Source organism: Colius striatus, chromosome 1, assembly GCF_028858725.1.
Source record: "Colius striatus isolate bColStr4 chromosome 1, bColStr4.1.hap1, whole genome shotgun sequence".
NCBI lineage: Eukaryota > Metazoa > Chordata > Aves > Coliiformes > Coliidae > Colius > Colius striatus.
In genome coordinates, this window is record NC_084759.1 from 91,598,659 (window position 1) to 91,618,760 (window position 20,102).

The 20,102-nt window shown below is 39.8% G+C and overlaps 1 protein-coding gene across 1 annotated transcript; it reads right to left on the bottom strand.

Annotated features, from left to right (window-relative positions):
* Positions 1-878: 878 nt before the first annotated feature.
* On the bottom strand, positions 879-19,352 carry LOC104550336 (interferon-induced GTP-binding protein Mx). Its single transcript, XM_062005556.1, has 14 exons — positions 19,140-19,352; positions 17,352-17,547; positions 16,314-16,451; positions 15,179-15,333; positions 13,416-13,554; positions 12,740-12,938; positions 11,900-11,978; positions 10,189-10,311; positions 9,305-9,446; positions 7,493-7,651; positions 6,538-6,614; positions 4,817-5,059; positions 2,089-2,315; positions 879-990 (listed from the first exon to the last, which is right to left on the bottom strand). Exons 1-14 carry the CDS (start codon positions 19,350-19,352, stop codon positions 879-881), a joined length of 2,202 nt encoding a protein of 733 aa, XP_061861540.1.
* Between the last annotated feature and the right edge of the window lie 750 nt (positions 19,353-20,102).

A 20,102-nucleotide genomic window follows, 5' to 3' on the forward strand; every position in this document is an offset into this window, starting at 1 on the left:
AGAGAAAAATCCAACCATAGTAAAAAGCAAAAGAAAAACAATACGAGGCTAGTCCAAGAGATGATGTTAATTTCAATATTTCAATTCCTTGAGCTGGATATCCAGAAATATTAGATGCCTTTAGTGGCTGGGTCTGATGAAATCACTCTGACTCATGAAATTTAATTAAATGAGGAAGTTTAGCCTAAAGGCAGTGGGTTGCACCCTATTTTGTTAATACATTTCATGCTCCCTGAAGCAATATGTACCTGCCTCTCCTCCAGATATCAGACAGGGTGTTTTCAGTAGCCCATGATCATTCAGTGTGCCTTGCAAGATACCGTGAAGTAGTCAACAAACTTAAAGTACTTGCAAAATAGAAGTTAAATAAATGAAGTTGTTATGGTACCAGGCTTTTTTATGGCTTCTGGCCTGCAGCACTGCAAATCAGTGGCAGCAAAACAGTCTAGTGAAATGTAGAAAACTGCCTGTACTGCTAAACAGGGTTCAGAATCATTGAATGGGTGGGGTTAGAAGAGACTCACCTTCCATCATACCATATTCCTCAAAGCCTCATCTAGCTTGTCCTTGAACACTTCCAGGGATGGGCCATCTACTGCTTCTCTGAGCAACCTGGTGCAGTGCCTTACTACCTTCACAGTGAAGAATTTGTTGTTTACATCTCATCTAAATCTTATCGTTTAGCAATTTAAAGCCATTACCATTTGTTCTATCACTACATACCATTTTAAAAGGTCATTCTCCAGCTTTCTTGTCAGCCACTTTAAGTACTGGAAGGCTACTCTCAGATCTCCCTGGACATTGAGCCATTGACCACTGTTCTTTGAGTGGAACCATTCAGCCAGTTCCTTATCCACCGATTAGTCCATCTGTCAAATCTAGGTCTCCAATTTAGAGACCAGGATGTCACGCAGGACAGTGTCAAATGCTTTGGACGAGTCCAGGTGGGCAATGTCAGCTGTGCTTCCCTTACCCACCAATGCAATAACCCTGTTGTAGAAGGCCACCAAATTTGTCAGGCACAATTTGCCCTTAGTGAAGCCATGTTGGCTGATGCCAATCACTTCCTTATTTCCCTGTGTCTTACCATAGTTCTAAAAGAAACTATGTTCTTGCTCTGTGATCTTGCCAGCCACAGAGGTGAGACTGACTGGCCAGTAGTTCCCTGCGGCTTCCTTTGTTCCCATTTTAAAAACAGAGGTTATATTTCCCCTTTTCCCATGAGTGGGAACGTCACTGGACTGTCGTGACTTCTCAAAATTAATAGATTGTAGCTTAGCCACATCATCCACCAATTCCTTCAGGACCTGCAGATGCATCTCGACAAGTCCCATGGAGTTGTGCACCTTCCTGTTCCTTAGGTGGTCTCAAACCTGATCTCCTACAATGGGCAGTTCATTCTCACAGGCCCTGACTTTGCCTTCTGTGATTTGGGCCATGTGGTGGTGTGATCTTGGAGGAGGTGATCATTGAATATTAAGCAGCTTTCTCGAGGCCCTCTTCCCTCCAGGGCTTTCTCTCACAGCACTGTACCAGGCAGATCCCTAAAGAGGCCAAAGTCTGCTCTCCTGAAGAAGAGAGTAGCAAGCAGTCATGACCTTGCAGTCATCTTTTAGGCAATGGCAGGAAAAGGAGCAAACAGTGAGTCAAAGCCACAAAGGGGAATAGGGATCACTAGAGTTGCACAGTAATCTTAATTTAAGAAAGTTAATGACACTTTTTAAAATTTTTTCCTACAGTTTGAGTTATAGAAGACAAAGCCGTCACACTCATTTAAAAATACCCCACAACACAACGCTGAGAGCTTTAGGTTTTTAATAATTATTTCAAACATTCTACAGAGTTCATAAAGCAAATGTTTAAAGAAATGATAACATTTATTGAATTATAACTCCCCCAACAGAGCACTTTACATAAAGGTAGGTGTTTGCATATAACTGATTATGGAAAAAGATTGCTGAGCTGAACACTAGCAATGGATGTTAAAGGCCTGCGCTGACATTACATTTTTAGGAGATTTTACAAAGTTATTCAGTAATGATAGAAAGCAAGAATAGCAAAATACTTTTGAAAAAAGAAGAAACCTACCAAGTGAATTCTCTCAGGTGCTGGCAGGCTTTGGTGAGTCGAGTAACTCGTTCACTGAGGTATTTCCTTTGTTTAGCAGCTTCACTGTCCTCCTGAAGGAGATGGCTTAACTTGTCTTTCTCTTGCAAAAGATGCAACATTGAGATCTGTAAGTTATCCCCAAAATCATGAAAGGCAGAAGACAGGATGATGAGTGGTATCTGATTGGAGAGGCGTTTACTTGCTCCCTGCAAAAAGGGGAAAAAAAAGGTAGGAGACCTGTTTCCCAAAAAGAACTAAAAATGGAAGGGCCTATAAATAATCTCCTAAGAAGTGACTACATGTTTTTAAAGTGTTATATTGAGTTAATCTTCAAGAAGTGAGTGATTCTAGGAAATAAGAAATGTTTGCCATTAGTCTCCTTTGTGCCTGAAGATCTCAAACTGAAGTGTTATGGGAATCATCTGTTACTTATTCTCTCCAGCAAACTAAAACTGAGGCAGGCTCTCCCCTGCTTATTTCTGCCTGCTATCATTCGTAAGAGTTATATTGAGGACATATCTGACAAACAGTGCTTGTGCAGCCTTTCTGGTGTCAACTCTGAACACTACCAATCCATTATGGTACAGGAAATCAAACAGTGATCTTTCACAGAGGTGTTAAAATTCTGTATTTAGATGGTATTTCTGACATGGCTGTCCTTTTAAATGTAAGACATCTTTGGGGTAAGCTTTAGGCTTAAAGGAAAATGTCTTCAGCAATAGTGAGACTAAACTGTGCCTACATTATGCCTATTGATAGCTCAATGAGATTTTCTTCTGCTTAACCTGACAAACTGCCTCCAACCCTCCTGATACAAGGTGAGCACCTACAGCTGAATGGCTGATAGTGAGACACATGCTATCTTGTTTTCTTTTTGTCACACCTGACTTAAAAATGGGAAGACCAGGTAGAGGCACATGTGATTTATAGGTCCTGTAGATTTTAGGCAGCCCATTCCCAGAAAGTTTAAGGTATTTCTGCCTTTAGATACTTCCAGAGCTCTGCCTGCAAACCTTTCATGTATGAGGATGGGGTTGAGCTCAAGCTGAAAAATACCTAAGAGTAGATTTTTAGTTTTTCTTTTGAGTTTGCAGAAAATCTAGTCAAAAGCAAGCAATTTGGCTGAGTCAGCTAAAGAACTTACTGAGTCTATATATTCTCTAGGCACTACTGACTGTGGCAGTAGCCAGAGTGCTTTAAACATGGGTGTTTTTCTGGAGCCAAGTTCTACCCAGAATCTTGACAATCCTACTATAAGTGATGCAGATCAATGCATGCCATTTTCAAAGGTCATAGATGCTTAAGAGCTTCCATCTCATTCATAGTGTGTTTTGCCTTGTGTAGATCCCATGGAGATACGATGCTCTGGCATTTGTTATTGTTCAAAATGGTGCTTAGGATATTTACAAAAATGTATAACTAGCATGTAAAGCATTTGTGTTATAGAAGAGAACATAGGAAGGAGAGAGGGAAGAGATTCTGCAGTTCTACCTTTGTCTCTTGTTCTCTGAAAGCCTTGAGTTTTCTCCCCATCAGCCTGAACAGCCTGAACATTTAACTCTAGGAATTTGTCAAAACCTTGCTATTGAAATTCTGAGTGTGCTGCTGTCTACCTTACTGTAATATTAATATTGAACTTGTCGCTTTCTGAGGGAGTTTTACAAAACAAAGATCAAAAGCAAATCCCAAAACTGTGTGTTCCCTTTGCTGTCTTTCTTTAACATGATCCTTTGTTAAAACATCAAATTTGTCTTCAGAGACCTAACTTCTGTGGTGCTATACAGCCTACACACTGATCTCCGTAGATGGGCAAATCCATTTTAATGTAAAGTTTTATTATTACTCCTCCTGCTGCATTAGTTTAGGATCTGACTACAAGCCACTGACACCACTTTCTGCTGTCAGCAGGGATATGCAGAGGGGCTTGAGACTGACTTGAGCTCACACACGCTGTGCCAAAAGTGAAAGCGCTGTACATAATGCTGTTAAACTTGTGGAAACTAGTGTTATTTGAAAACCATGAGATGAACTTGCAGCATGGAGAGCAATCCCAAGACTGTTAACTCCTTTGCTGGAGAGAGGGGCTTCCCATCAACTCAATATCAATAACATAAAATTACAGGGCAAAGGGCTCTTCCCCATCCTGTCCTCAACTCCATGCTGGTTCATGACTGACTTTTACTCCTCCTGAAATATGTCCCATAGGAAAGCCAGCAAGAGAGCACTGTACTGGTGTGAGGCTGTGTGAGTAGCAGGGAGTCACCCCCTTCTCCATAAAAAGGCTGGAGGAGGGTGAGAAGAGCCAATGGTGTATTGCCTGAGCAAGGGGCAGCTGCAGCAGAGAGCCATGCCGGGCTGGGGGGTAGCTAACAAGGAGTTTAGAAGCCACCTGTCATTTTAGCAACCTGCAGGCTTTTCTGATCACCGCATCCCATAGTGTGCAACTGCTTCTCCCCAGTGACTGTGCTGACACAGACTGTCAGACCAGCTTTGTCCTGCCATTTTCATCACTGGTAAGAAGCTGCAATTCATTTGAACAGAAGCTGTGTGTGTATCTGGATGAGACACTCACACCCTCTGGCTACTATTACCTGCATAGTAGTATTGCAAGAAAGACTACTATTAACTGCAGTGAGATCTAGATGAGGGTATATGCTATAGCATTTGGGGTGCAGAAGAACTACTGTATCATAGTCTGTAAACTCACATTGAAATAGGCCTTTGTATGACAAACCATTTCCTGGACAAAGGAGGGGTCTTGATTTGAAACAGATCCAACGCGACCGGCTTTCCCATTGCCATCTTTGAAAGCGTTTTCAGCCTTAGCAAAGTTTAAATCATTAATGTAATGTTCATCCTGGCAGTATACAATTCTTTCCATTTTAAACTGGGTCCGGATATATCTTTCAGCCACCTCGGCTTGTTTCTCTCTAATCTCTTCAATTTTGTTCTAGGAAAGAAAAGAACAACAAATTCTCAGACATTTACTCCCTTTACAAAGGTGTCAGTTCTTATCAGTGTCCCCAAGGAATAGCAAGGTGGGCACAGTGTTCAACAGTCCTTGCTGCAGCACTGTCTAATTGCTAACTGGCTCTCAGGAACATGGAGTCATGCTTTAGATTCTTGTTCTGTTCTGAAAGAGCAGGAAAACATGTCAGTTTTGTCCTTTCCTCGAACATGAGTGGAAACAGTGAAAACCTGGTGTTTGGACCCCAAAGCACAATAGGAAGTTGACAAGAACAAGCAGCAATGGCCAGGCCTGCAGCCTGTCCTCAGTTTTTGTGTGCATTTTGTTTGCACCTCCCTCTTACAGTAGCCAGTGACAGCAGGCACTGATGAGAACTCTGCTGCCACTCCTGCCTTTCTAAAAAACCATGCTCTCCTATTTGTTGTTATCAAACCAGCCCTGTCTAACCCCTCATTGTCTGGTGTTTTTATTGCAGTAATTTGATGCTTTCTGGCTTTTTTGATACTTCTCCCTAAAAGTCTGTGGGAGAAGCAAAGTTCCTTCAGTCATCTTCAAATTCCTAAAGATGCTTTCCTAGCATCTCTAAGAAAACATCTTGTCTTTTTTTTTCTCATCTTCACTGTTTAACAGAACTTCCTCCTTCTTCATTCATCTCACTGTGTTATGCCTAAAGACCTTTGCTAAAGACCTCTGTGTTTGGCTGAAATAGTTTATTTGCTTGATGTCTCATTGGCCTGGGACCACAGTAGGGTTTAGGCATGCAAGTCAAATAGCAAACTATCTATTCCACTCACATTTGCCTTTGAGTTTCCTTTTTAAGCAGTACCCTGTGAATGGACTCTGCTTCCTGGCTGTCCAGCATTACTTCTCATCTTCCTCAAAGAGATGAGAAAAGATCTTCCATGACATCTGTATTCTTTAACTCCACCCCAAAACATGCAATCCCCCAAGATGTGAAGAGTCATCTTTTAGCTCTTTCAAAGTAGAATGATTTTTGGCTTTGCTGCTGCTCCCTTTTATCAAAGATGAGATTCCCATACTGGCTAACAGTCTGTCTCGCCTTTCAGAAAGGGAAACGCACTGTTTAGCACTCTGAGGCTACTCATACACTTACAAATCATTGCAGAACAAATTTGAAAATAAGCATAAACTTAACAAGGCAGCCATACCAAGCTTTTTTTTTGCATTGTGTTGTATGCATCAAGAATGTGACTGGAATGAATAAGGAACTTATGTTTTAGAACTTGTGAAAGTTGTACCAAAATACACTTTCTTTGGTGCCATTATAAGCATGCTATAGTTTTCAAGCTCTTCCTTATTTTTAAAAAAAACTGCAGGCCTGCAAGAAATTCCACACTTGCATAAAAGTAATGCAATGGATTAGGTCCTGTAAGCATGGCTGCATTTACAAATGTCATTCTGTCTTTCTCTTGTTTTATCTCAGGTTGTAGGTGTCTCACCATAACTACTTCATGTAGATTGTGGAAATCAATGAAATGCCTTTTAGTGAGTTCCATGAATTTATCTTCAACCAGTTCTAAGGAAAGAACAGACAGAGAAAATAAAGTTAGGTAAGCAAGAGAGGTTTTTAAACTTTTGTTAGCAAAAGTTAGTTTGAGACTTGGGAAAACTAACGATTTTCTCTGTTCACCCAGAAAAAGCTGAGTAGCTGTACTGATGCACTATGCTGTATGACCAATACCAACAAGTAGGAATTTAGATTTCTAAGTCCAAGACTAGGAGCCATTAAGGACCTCCAGTAGCCACTTAACACCTGAGAGATTGAATATCACTGAAATTTATTTGATGAAGCAATTTCTGTGCTTACAGCTGTATCTGACCAGCTGTGCCATCACTTGGCCATGTAAGTACATCTGCATCTCACCTCAAGTGGCATCCCCAGGAAGAGAGGTTAGTGCATACAGTACAGAGCACCGATGGCACAGATGCTGTAGCTGCCTTCTAAGGCAAACATGGGATCAGGACATACTTTTTCCTTGGGTGCTTTTTGCTGGATGAACTACGTACCCTTCCCCCAGCCCCAGCACTCACTGTATGATACATACAGCATCATGCAAAGAATTGGCAAAGAAACTGGGTTCCGAATTTGAGTTTATGAATGCCGCTCTTTGTGCTTGGGAATACCCAGCCAGGTACTTTTACCGTTCTATTTTCTTACTGTGTTATTTATTATAGTTACTTTCCAAGTCTCTTCCACCAGCCACTAGGAAAAGTATTAACAGTCCCTGAAGATCACATGAAGGCTCTAAAGAAGAAGCAAGCCCCCGGGCTGAATCACACAGTTTGAAGTATCTTGGCTGGAGCTCTTGCTCCAGCAGTGAGAACATAAGCTTGTCCTGGAAAAAAAATTGTCAGGCACCAATGCAACAGCCTTCCATGACCTGTGAGACGTACGGATCACGTGGTTCAGTATCTCAACGGCCGGCTCCTCCAGTTCTATGATTTGCTCTTTTATAATGTCTTCAAATGTCTTGTAATTGATAAAGCCTGGAAACTCCCGTCCACGATACTGGTCTTCATATTTCCACACTTTACTTGGTACTGTTCTTTTAACTGTAATATTAAAATAACATTGCTTTACTATTAAGTCACTCGATTTTATACATATCAGATTTAAGAAAAAAGTCTATTTCTCATCTTTGATGTGCTCTTGAGAAGAACAACTACTCAGACGATCTTGCAAGGAATACTGTTACCACAAAACTGAACTAACACACATTAACACTCAGTGAATGAGCCATTAAATGCACTGGATCAGGCATTTAACTGACAGAAAACAATCCTAAAATTATGATGGGACTCAAAAATACTGTGTCTTCTTGGAACTGCTGCATTCACAGAAGTGGCCATTACCAGTCACTTCTGAGTTTTAAAAAACTCCAGAACAAATAAAAATCTTGGTGTCTTATTCCAGGGAATCTACTGTTGATGAGCTGGTCAGTATTTCTTTGTTGACATTATATGAATTTGCTATCTTAAAAGAGTATCTTTCTTTGAATTGGTGTACACATTCAGGCACTTAGATGTATTTCTAAGTGTTTTGAAAGGTTTTTACATTGCCCTGTTTTGAGATAACATATTGTCAGCAAGGGCTGTGCTGTTGTAAGAGCTGCTGTGTGCTTCTACCCTCATACTATTATGAAGCCAGAAGTATTAGTTTACAACAATGGGGATAACCTGAAAGTGCCCAGAGGATTTCCCACTGTGTTTCAACTGCCGTGGGATGTCTTGCATATCTTCTGCAACTCAGGTGCTTTGTTCTCTGAAGAAGTTGTATCTTTCTCTTAGTGCTTTCTGCCGTTTTTACATCTATTTCCTTATGCCTTCATTGATTTTTCCTGTTATTCCTCTCCATAAAATCATGTTGATTGGTTTGGTACTTAATGAATGGGACATAAGAGATATTGACAGACCAGTCAGTCTGTCTGTCTGTTTACATACATGCATACATGTACTTGTCTCTAGCTGATGGCACCTTTGAAGCTTATTTTAGAGTCGGTAGTAATGTTGACATAAATGTGCATCAAAGACTAAATTTGTTCCAAGAGCTAGTGCTTGACTGACAGCTGATGCTATTTCTTCCCTCAGAGAAAATGACAGGATCTCTGAAATATGTAGAAAACATTATGAAGAAGATGTTGAGTGCACAGCAGAGTTCAGTCTATGTGTATCACCCTACACCTCAGATTAGAACTTAAAGTTCTAAGTTAAGCAATTAGCAAGGTGGATGATGCACAGAAAGTGGTACTCTTTACAAGGCTGTAGTTATTTCAGACTCAGAATTGCTTTCTTCACACCTTAAACCAGAGCTAAAGTAGGACATAAAGACCAAAATTCCAAAACTTTGATGATAACAGAATTAAAACAAATTATTACATAGTTTAAATATATTGCCACTATTGTTATTAATTGTGTTAGTGCTGTTATTCAGAGGAATGGGTCAGAGAATCACCAATCAATTCTGTGTCAGGGTCCACAGTCTTGATTTTACTGATTTGCTGTGAGGAGACATCCATTGTGGACGACAGCACTTAAGGCAAGCATAACGGACCAAAGCATAACTTGTCTAATACTGCAACAGATGAGTGTTCCTGGCTTCTTTTTTTTTTTCACTTTCTTGAAAATAACTCACTGATGATGTGTCTTGATTTAAAGAAAGGGAATGGAACCTCAGGTCATCTGGAAGTGGTGGTTTTCTATGCTTACCCTTTTCAGCACACTCTAGGAGAGTCACTTCCCATGTTTGGAACTCTCTACGGATTTTTGCATACAGTCTGACTTCATTTTCAAACACCTGTTCCTCTCCATGCATTGTCTGACAGATGTCTTGATTAAAGAGTTTGATCAGCTGTAATGAATTAAAGAACAAGCAAGCAATGTAGTAAAGTGGCATTTCTTCCGTCTAACTTCATTGTTAAGTAGGCCTGCAGTCATTTGATGTTAAAACAGTGATGTGGTTCATTGAAAAGATCCCTCCCGTATATCTTTTTTGTTTCAAAACCAAGACAGCTAAGGGAGAACAAACTTATTAATTTTTTTTTTACCTGTGGACTCTTAGAACCATTTACTCTATTCTATTTGACTAGACTTGTATCAAGTCTTTGAAGGCTGATGAGGTTTCCCAAGCACCTCTGCTGGCCTACTGAAAGCTTACTATGAGGGATTAGCTTCCCAAGACAAGACACTTAGACTTGCAAACCATATTTTGAAATCAGGAATGCATTCAATCTTGTTCAATTGCATTATAAATAAGGTAAATCCTTCACAATGTTGGGCAGGATGGAATATAAGTTTTCCCTCTCTGAGATGCTCGATTTTGACCAATCAGCTGAGTGGTTGTTCAGTTCTTTTTTCCCACAATCACAGGAAAAAATATTGTTAGGGGCCACAAGCTTCTGTGGTCTATTATTTTTGCAGTTATTATGTATTCCTGACAGGTTTGTCTGTGTAACTCAAAACAGCAGCAACAGATACCACAGGCTTCCTGGTGGGTGGTTCATGCTGACAATTTGCTAGCTTTAAGTGGTTTCTTTTTCTCCCACATTTAATTCATCACTCTGTTACATGACCAAAACAATATTGATACTTACATCTGTGAGGAACATTATCTTCTCAGACTCTGTTTCAGGTGTGCCTTTTCCATACTTTTGTAGATCCTGTATTGTTTTTCTGCGTACTTCACGTATTTGTTTCTTTAGTGTTGGCAAAGTTTTCTGTGAGGTAGACAGCAAAGAAGGATATTTAGGTAGGTTGAACATGTCTGGTTTTGGAAGGAATAAAAAATCTCTGTAAGAGTAACCTATACCTGCACATGATTTTTTCTGCTGTTAGGAGTAAATGAGCTCTTTGCATCTTGTACATGATAGTGGGATAGTATAGACGTGCAACTATGCATCTCATTGAAAGAAGGCAGGGAGCTAGAATCTCCCTGAGAAGTCATGTTGGAACTCACTGCAAGGTGGGCAGAGTAGCTACAGTATAGTGCAACATTTCACCTGCAGTGAGTCAAGTGAGCCCAAAACTATGTTCTCAGGTTGTGCCAGGGAGGTTGTGATGTGGGCAATGTACTGACCACTCCATTCCTAATGAATATCCGATTGAGCTCAGCTGTTTTATTGTCCTTCAGGACTGAATTTTGAGGTTTCCTGTACTTTAGAATTTTTCTCTCATGGAATATCACTTACAGATATATATATAAAAAATTAAAACCACAATATACTTACATTAGTATAGTAATATAATAAAACAAATAGATCTTACTTGAGATTTTGAAGACATTCACAGTTAAACAGAAATTATTGTGTTTTTGTAAGCTCATAGCAGTAACTTATCAGGCAGCTGATCAACACTCATAGAATCATAGAAGCATAGATTCATTATGGTTGGAAAAGACCTTTAAGATCATCGAGCCCAACCACTCCTCACAAACAAAAAGAAATATCATGACTGCCATTGAAAAGGCAGGAGTTATGAATCACAGGCAGATTAAACAGCATCCTAGCCTGTATCAGGAATAGTGTTGTCAGCAGGAGCATAGAGGTGATCATTGTCCTGTACTTGGCTTTGGTGAGGCCGTGCCTCAAATACTGTGTCTAGTTTTGGGCCCCTCTCTACAAGAAGGACATTGAGGTGCTGGAGAGGATACAGAGGTGGGCTACCAAGCTAGTAAAGGGTTTGGAGCATGTTCCCTATAAGGAACAGCTGAGGGATCTGGGGCTGTTTAGCCTGGAGACAAGAAGGCTCAGGAGAGACCTTATCACTCTCTACAACTACCTGAAAGGAAGTTATAGCGAGGCAGGGGTTGGTCTGTTCTCCCTAGTGACAAGCAATAGAACAAGAGGAAATGGCCTCAAGTTGCACCAGGGGAGGTTCAGGCTGGATATAAGGAGGAATTTCTTTACTGAAAGGGTTATCAGGCATTGGAATGGCTGCCCAGCGTGGTGGAGTCGCTATCCCTGGAGGCGTTTAAGAGTGCACTTAGGGAAAAGGTCTAGTGGTTGATAGGGTTGAGACAAAGGCTGGACTTGATGATCTTAAAGGTCTCTTCCAGCTGAAATGATTCTATGATTCTAAATGATTTGTCTATTGTCAATTTTCAGCTTAAAGGCAAATCTGGGGACACAGCATGGGTTTCTTCACCTTTAACTCTCAGGTCAATTTTCTCTTAGATTACTGAATTAAAGGATGATTAAGTACTCTGCATATAAAAATGCAGTTCAATTGCAATCAATTGTAATCCAAGGTTGAAGGGATGAACATTTTTAGATAGTAACTGACACAAACAGCACCTCTGTTACTTACAGTAATATGTCCCACAAGTTCATCTGTGAGCCTTTCTGCCAGATGAGGGATAGTAGCCTTTCCTTCTTTCATAAGAATGCTGCAAAAAGAGGAGAAGGTGATTTTGGATAGACTGCATGTATAGGGCAATGAGGCATCACTGACGCTTTGCTCTCTCACTAGTTCTAATACATGAATTGACTAAGAAAGGGCCCTCTGGGGTCTACTAGTAGTGATGCAACAGCAGCCCAGGGCTCTCAAGGCACCATGACTTCTATGCAAAAGTTGTTTGACAGCTACTGCTGAAGGCTAAGCAAGGGGAAACAGAGAAGAATCTGAAAATAGCAAATTCTAACAGCAGATTAATGTGCTGCTGTGTTATTTCTGCCTTTGTGAAGTACACTTATTCAAACCCCTTTTCACCTGCCATTCTATACCTTTTGACTGATTTGCTGCTGTGTCATCTTCTGGGGAAATCCATGCCCTCAGCATACATAGTATATTTTCTTAAGCTGAGTTTCACTGTGTTTTCCAGTGACTAGAAATACCCCGGTGCTTGACTTGAAGTTCTCAGAACTTAGGTTCTTTGGGACTATTCCGAATTTATGAAGTTTATTGCACTTCTTGCAGGGTTAAGGAGATATATATATATCTCAAACTTGCACGAAAAATATATAAAAAAAATTTACTTGACATATAAAACTCTTCTGGCTTACTGCAACTCAACACTATATGGGCAATGAGAAATAGCAAATATAATTAGTATCTGTTTGCAACTTGAGTTCAAATCTCAGCAAGTCAACAGGAAGCTTCGAAGTGACCTTAGCATGTTTTTCATTAGATCCTTTCTGTGAGAAGTACCTGAAATGTTTGTGAGTCTCAAAGAATTTCTTCTCCTGCTCGATTGCATCAGACAAGGCCAGGTTGTTTTGGATGTCCTGTTGCCCACGACACTTCACAATCATGTAGCCTTTTTTCAGTGGGATGGCCCTGTTGTTCATTATGTCGATGACAGTCTCTTCAGTTCCTCTGTCCACTAGGTCGGGTTTTGTGAGGATCCCTGTGACATTACCCAAACAGAAAGTTAGCTGACAGCAGGTGGGAGAGGTGCAGTAGGACACCCCACCACCAGAACCGTTACACTCTATTTTGTATTTTATAAAGCGACTTCATTTAATTTTCTTGCTCCTGGAAAGCTCTCAGCTCCCAGGCTTTCCTCTACAGTTGTCTTCCCACAGTGGCTTTTGCCCTGGAAACACTTTTTAACAGGCAGCAGCAAAACTTTCCTGCCATCAGCTCTGAAATTCTCAATTTCAATTATTTATAACATGAATACCAGCAAGACTCAAAATTGAGGGATTCTTAGAGCCACTGGGGTCATCTCAAACTTTGTAAATAGTTTATTTAGGCTGTTCTTTTTTGTTTTTCCTTCTTGAGTAGCTAATTTCATAGATCTGGTGTGGAATACAGATTATCACACTTTCATGAAAAAAAGATTTGCACTTCTGTTCAAATTGTAGCTTAAAAATTGCCTCACCTAGTGTCCTTTCTCCACTGGGGTCTACCTCTTGAGCCATTTTCAGTGCTTCTGTCGTTGCAATATCCACATTACATGGCACTACTACCAAATTGAGTGTCTCTTTGCAGTCAATACTTCTTCTTAGTAGCATTTTGATCTGCAATGCAACACAGCAGTAATTAAGATCAGTGAACTCAGATGCTTGCATATAGGATATGACTATTTCTAGCAGTACAAGCTACTGTCTTGTAAATGTCACATATACTGAGGATAGTATTATATGCTAAAAGACAGCATGGAATGGGTCAGCAGAAGAATGCAGACTGTTTTCCTAAGTCAAGGTTAATCCAAACATCTAACATGAAGGAGACCACTTGGTTGCTATACTTGTCCTGAAAGTTATGTAAAGTTTAACCTCTCATGCATATAAAATTTTAATTTGGAAATATTAACGATACTTTGTAAGTAATCACACATAATAAAACCAAATTCTGATGTCTAGGTACACACTTGTGGAAAGAAAGCAAGATAGGTTATGCTGATGAATCTCAAATCTATGTCTCTGAAAGCAGAACAAATGCCTGTCTTATATTTCAGTGAAGTATTTGTGAAAAAATAACCAAGTCACACATGACATCTGTTTGGCATTGTTTCTGCGTGTCAATGCCAACCAAAAAGTTTCTCACGGTTTGTGTTGTATTGCAAAGGGTTCACACAGCTCTATTACGCACATACAGAAGTAGGTTAACTCTTTTGTTTTGTTGGCTTTTTTTTTCTTCTTTTTTTTTTTTTTTTTCTGTGTTATGGTAAAGATGTCTCTTTTTTCTGCTTCACATCCATCCCAATTTCTGACATGCTACACGGCTATACCTGCCACCTCTGAAGCATGCAGGCAGCTAGGGACAATGGAAATGTCTGGATCACATCACACCCGCTGCTTTCTTCTAAGTAGAATAGAAAAATTACTATCTAACTGTGAAATGAAATTACTCTTCTTCCAGAGACTAAAGCCCAGACAATCCAATCTTGTCTTATTCTTGTTGATATGTCTAGTTTAATTTGGGCTACTCTTATTCCGTGTTCCTCTTTAAAGGTATTTTAGGAGAAACAACGCACCCAGCTCCCGCACATCACCCTCATATCTGGTTTTGTCCAACTAGAGTTTTGTTTGCATTCCCCAGTAGTTCTTCTAAAAGCAGTCAGAGGAAGAGTAGAGATCCACTGTAATGCATATTCTGTTTACTTCAAAAAAGCTCTCATGAGATCCCTTGACGGATTAGAAAAAAATGGGACTGGTGTGATTCTGCTATGCTATGCTAAGTAAGGGATGACAGAGCAACAAACATGATAGCTTGCTACAGAAGAGCTTCCAAGAATTCAGATCTATTCATTTTTGCCAACCACATCCACAGAACTGCTAAAAGACAGCTCATTTTGAGATGTATCTATCTTCCAGACTGTAGTGTAGCCAAAGAACTCAGGGGCCATATGGCCAGGTTATTTGATGCTGCCATGGGTAGGCTGTGTCAAGACACCTGAAGTGTTTCCTTTGTGGCTAGCACAGGCAGCTCCCTCCTACATGACTAAGCAGACAGGAGACACTGGACCTCACTGTTCCTCTCAGCAATTCCTTGCCTTAAAAATAGGCCTGTTTGTTAATGTAGATCTCTGTCTGGAGTTATTACACTGGGCTTCTGAGACAGTGTCTTACAGTAAAGTGTCGCATATGAGGTAGATTACAGAAGTTATCCTGTGCACAGATATGCATACAATACTTTTACCTGTGCCCCAATGTCTTTTGGCTGATCCCCCACTGCCACTCTGGCAATTCCAGGAAGATCAATTAGTGTCAGATCTGGGACATCTGGAGACTGAATTTCTAGGGAAATTAGCTCTCCACTAATGGCACCTCTAGTTCCAGCCACAACATCCTGGGCTGCAAGGAGAAAAGAGCAAGGCAATGAATACCAGTTTCAAACAATGCATCAAAGTGAAGCTGAGCTCAATGACTTTGAAAAGTACTTACCATCACTTAAGGTTATAAACACACACATATATATGTATACATGTACATGCATGTAAATTCATTTATGTATAAATCTAAGGAAATTATTATGCAAACATGGATATGTGGAATCCTTTTGGAATGTGAACTGTAATATTTTAAAGTGCCTATACTTTTGAACTGTCATATATTCAGACATGTAAATAAACAACAATGAAAGATATTAGATAAAATACTGGTCAGTTATCCAAATTCTTCCTCAACAGCAAGCCACTTTGTAGGCATTAATAAAACCTTAGCTGCCTTGAAAGATACATAGGTGTTCCATATTTTTCACTTTTTGAAAGAGAGGTTGAGAGTTCAAGTAATTTGTCCCAGATGTTACGAGGCAATAATGCTTGGACTGTGAATAGCCCAGAGAAGCAAGGAAACCCCATAGTCATTCTCACAAGACACATCTTTGTAATTAGCTTAATCAGTTCATACCACTTGTCTTGCTACTTTTGTAAGGATATATGGAAAATACCAAAACAATGTCTTGAAAAGCTAATGAAAAAGCATTAGGACAAATAACAATGTCACAGAGCTGTGCTAGTCAAGGAAATAAGGACAATCCAACTGTCATATTTAGGGCAAGCACTTATTCCCCTTTGTGTAAGAAAAATGTGTCCTTACACAACATGAAATACCATAAAAGTAAAATTGCAAAACGAGAAGGGCAACGGTTGAGGCTGTGGTCACGCTAGATGGCAGAAGCTCTATATGCCCTCTACTTTATCTTCGTGCAATTTTCTCCAAAATCATAAGATTTACAGCCATAGACACCTCAGGTATTCTCTGAGCTTTTGAAGTGATGATGGGAACCAGCAGACTGAGCAAGGTAAATCAGAAGGCAGTACACTACAGCTCACCTTCTCTTATTGCTTGCTCCACCTCAGAGGCATCGTGGAGCAATACGCTCTTGTTTCGGTAATGAAGTTTCCCTTTCCATTTCTGGGTGGCACTTACTCTTTTCAGTTTCAGTTCCAAGGGACATCGAGTAACGATACCTGCAACAGTTTCCAAGACAGAAGAGAACTCTCTCAGGAGTTGTTATGCATGATACACAGCCATGGACTGTGTACACAGAGTTGCATAATACTTCAAACAGAGATACAGAAACGATCTAAGAGACATTGCCAAAGGGCTTCTTGCTCAGAGTAGGACTGTCTTGGGCACTAGTTATGGCATTCCTCAGCTCTGTCCAGCAACATCTTGTCTTGCAAACCTCCAAGGATGGAGATCTTCACCTTTCTGTGTGACGTGTCTCAGTGCTACACCTACATCCTAAGAAAACCTTTTCCTCAAGTCTAAAAGACTAGATAGTATGGTGAACTCATGCAGAACTTACTGAACTTATGTGTCTGTGTATATGCACAGACAGACAGGGCTGGGAAGTGAATCTTCCTGAGCTGCAAAGTCTTCCAACAATCTTCTCTGACTTACATAATATCCAAGGCACATGTTTGTAAGTAATGACTTTATCTGTAAGAAAATCTTGTTAAAAAACCCTAAATTGACCCCAAAAGTAAATCTTCAAATTAGTCTTCTATTTGAAACAGATACTCCGCTGCACTATTCTTTGTTGGGAAATGTAGTCAGCTGACGCTATCTTTCAGTCTATCCATGGTTTGGGGCATGAACAACACACGTTCTTACTCCTTTCTTATTTCCAGTCTCTTGACCATCAGGATCATGTGCTTTGTTCGAGTTATACTTCAATACCCCACCTGCACATTCATTTCTCCTAATAGAAATGAGAGATGAGAAGGCTCTTGGTGTCTCACAATTTAGATGTAGTCTCAGTCAAAAATTATCCAGTCCTAGACTAAAAAAAAAAAAAACCACCTCAACCTTTCCATTTAATCAAAGTGAAATTCAGATGAAAACCCGAGGAAGTGAATTCTTACCATTGCCTCTAGGAAGAGCAATACCAGACAGGGCTTCTAGGACAGAGCTTTTCCCAGAGCTCTGGTCTCCAATTACTGCAATTGCAGGCAAAGCCAGGTCTTTTTCTATTCCAAGAGCTCTTAGGCTGTCGACAAGATCAATGCGGGGCCGGATCTTTTCCTCATATTGGTTGCACAAGGTATGTTCTGCTGCCTGCTAGAGTTAAACTTATAATGAATTTTCCATAATTTCAAAATAAGTTGCTTCCACAGAAAAAAAAAACAACTCACAACTTTTGGGCATCTTTTCCAGTTCAACATTCCTTACTAAACCTTATGTACTGGCATCAAGCTGTGTTTCATATCACTGTGCATCCTTGCACCTCTGTTATAAACAGATGTCTACAAATCCAAAAACATCAGTTGAGGTTGGCTCAGTGGCCATCCTTAGTAAAAATACCAAACTTTGTAAGCTAATCTGAGAGAGTAACAGAGTAAAAGGAGACCTCATTACTACGTGTGTGTTATTTTTCAATAGTTGCCATTTTCTTCCACTCATCTACAGATATGCTGAAGTATGTATATGCAAATAACTAGTCCTGGTGATAAGAGACTGTAGTATAGAATATCTTATTAAATATTTGAAATTTGAAGATTTAAATTGTATGCAGACACCAAAAGCATTCTGTTGTAGTGTCCTTAACAGGTGTCTAAAATGTTTCAGATCATCATGGCTCTTCTTTCTTTGCCTCATTTTAAGGTAGAGTTGGGGATGGATATGAGTGATTTGTTTTGAGTGATTGATGATTGTCATTTTTTGGTTTTGATACACATACCAATTATTAACATGGGCTCTCTTCATTTTCATGAAAACAAATTGAGTAATTTCCAGCCTTTTACAAAACCATTTCATCTGCTGTTAAGTATACCCAGCTAAAGAATGTAAAGATCAGCTTAGTCTCTTCTCCCTCTTCCTCTCTTCATGTTCCAGTCTAATTGTTGCATTTAGAAATGCATTTCTGAGAATACCAATATTTTACAGAACCTAAAGGGACAGGCACACTTGTACCTGATTTTTTTTAGATGAAAAACTGGTTTCCCACCATTACCTTTGTCTAAAAAAGCCACCTCTGAAAATGTGTCAATCAGATGCAATCAAACAGAACAGATTTTTATTTCAAGATGAGAAGGAGAGCACACATTACTGGATGAAGCTATTTTAAACCCTTATTTGTAACCTCTCCCTGCTATATTCATTAATGTTTACCATCTGGTAAATCCTAACCATTCTCAAGGAACTTCAATAACTATGACAGACTTAAAACCAATCTGTTTTCAGTCTCAAATATTCAACACAGGTTATTATTACAGAATCACAGAATGGTAGGGGTTGAAAAGGACCTCTAGAGATCATTTAGTCCAACCCCTCTGTTAAAGCAGATTTGCCTAGAGTAGGTTGCAAGTATTAAACTATATTTCTGTTGAAAGGGTCTCAAGTAAAATGTATCTCAGATTGTAGGATTCCTGTTCAACGTTTGCCAATTGTTACCAATGATACAAATTGCACATGAGACTGGATGCCAGGCAGCTGCCATCCTGCATTTTTTTTATGCCTACAGATTAATCACAGGTTCCTATCTTCCTAATTACACAAATGACTACTTGGCCCTGATCCCTAAAGTACTCCTCTGCTTAGACCTAACAAGTTCAGGTTGCCAAAAGAAATAATGGAACTAATTTCGAGGCACAAAGTGAAACATAGCAGTAAGAGTGAGGAAGATGTATGACCTCTTCCAGTATCTGACTTACCTTGTCCTGTTGTCTGTAATCGTTCTGCTCATAATTAGACTTTCCCTCAGGCATGTTCTCTGACATCAGATCTTCGTCATCTGACTCTGGTGGGAGAGATACTGTAAAACCTCCTGAAGATGGTGGGAAGAAAGGTAATAAAACATCCTTTTTCTTCAGGTTATTTTTGTTGTTTACAGAAAGTTCTTTAAATGCTGCACTCTTCTTATTCATGGTCTGATGATGTTTTGAACTACCTTGTGAGATTTCTATGAGTGCTTCACTATATAGTGATTACTGTTTGCTCCAATGATTCTTTCACGCAGCTTCTGAAATCAAACAAGAAGCACTGAGTGACTGCAGTTTGCAACAGTGATCATAGCAGAGAAAATCAAGCTCCACTTTTATTTACTGATTCCAATCCTCACTGGATATCAAGTACCCCAAGTCTTTTCAAATCCATGAAATTGCTCTCCAGAGGATAGACTTGAAACACTTCTCTTTACCTCTTTTATGCTTTCTTTGCATTTTCAAAAAAAAAAACCAAAACCCCAAAACAGAAGTTGCCACAGAATAAAAATATTGGGAGGGGAAGGGGGGGGGGCAAAAAAAAACCCCAACCAAACACTATTTTTTGTACTAGTCGGTTTTCCTCAATAAAATGTTTTGCTGAAAGGTGTTTTGACAAGCTCAGTAAGTATGGCAACTGCTGGGTGGGGCCAGAGAGTGTTCAAATCATTAACTTTAATCACCTGGAGTCAAGGCTGCAGGCTGCACAAGGAGAGTATGCATGGCTGGGCTGCTGTTAATGAGAGCAGAACACACCAAGTCATAGTCAGCTATGTGACCAATTTGCCTCATTTGTCAGAGACAAATCTTACAACTATTTCAGAAGCTCAGCATCTCAGTCCATGCCCCTCTTATTCAATTTTTTGATTGAATAACGTTTACAGGCTTTGTAAACGCTGACCCAAAACAGGTTGA

What these genes read in the sequence shown, in the direction of transcription:
- LOC104550336 (XM_062005556.1), bottom strand. Translation starts at nt 19,352, where the DNA reads ATGAATAAGAAGAGTGCAGCATTTAAAGAACTTTCTGTAAACAACAAA. An exon ending in GGAGCAAGCAATAAGAGAAG is followed by an intron (nt 15,334 to 16,313) that starts GTGAGCTGTAGT and finishes TTCTCCTTGCAG; the next exon opens with CCCAGGATGTTGTGGCTGGA. An exon ending in CAGTGGAGAAAGGACACTAG is followed by an intron (nt 12,939 to 13,415) that starts GTGAGGCAATTT and finishes GTAATGTCACAG; the next exon opens with GGATCCTCACAAAACCCGAC.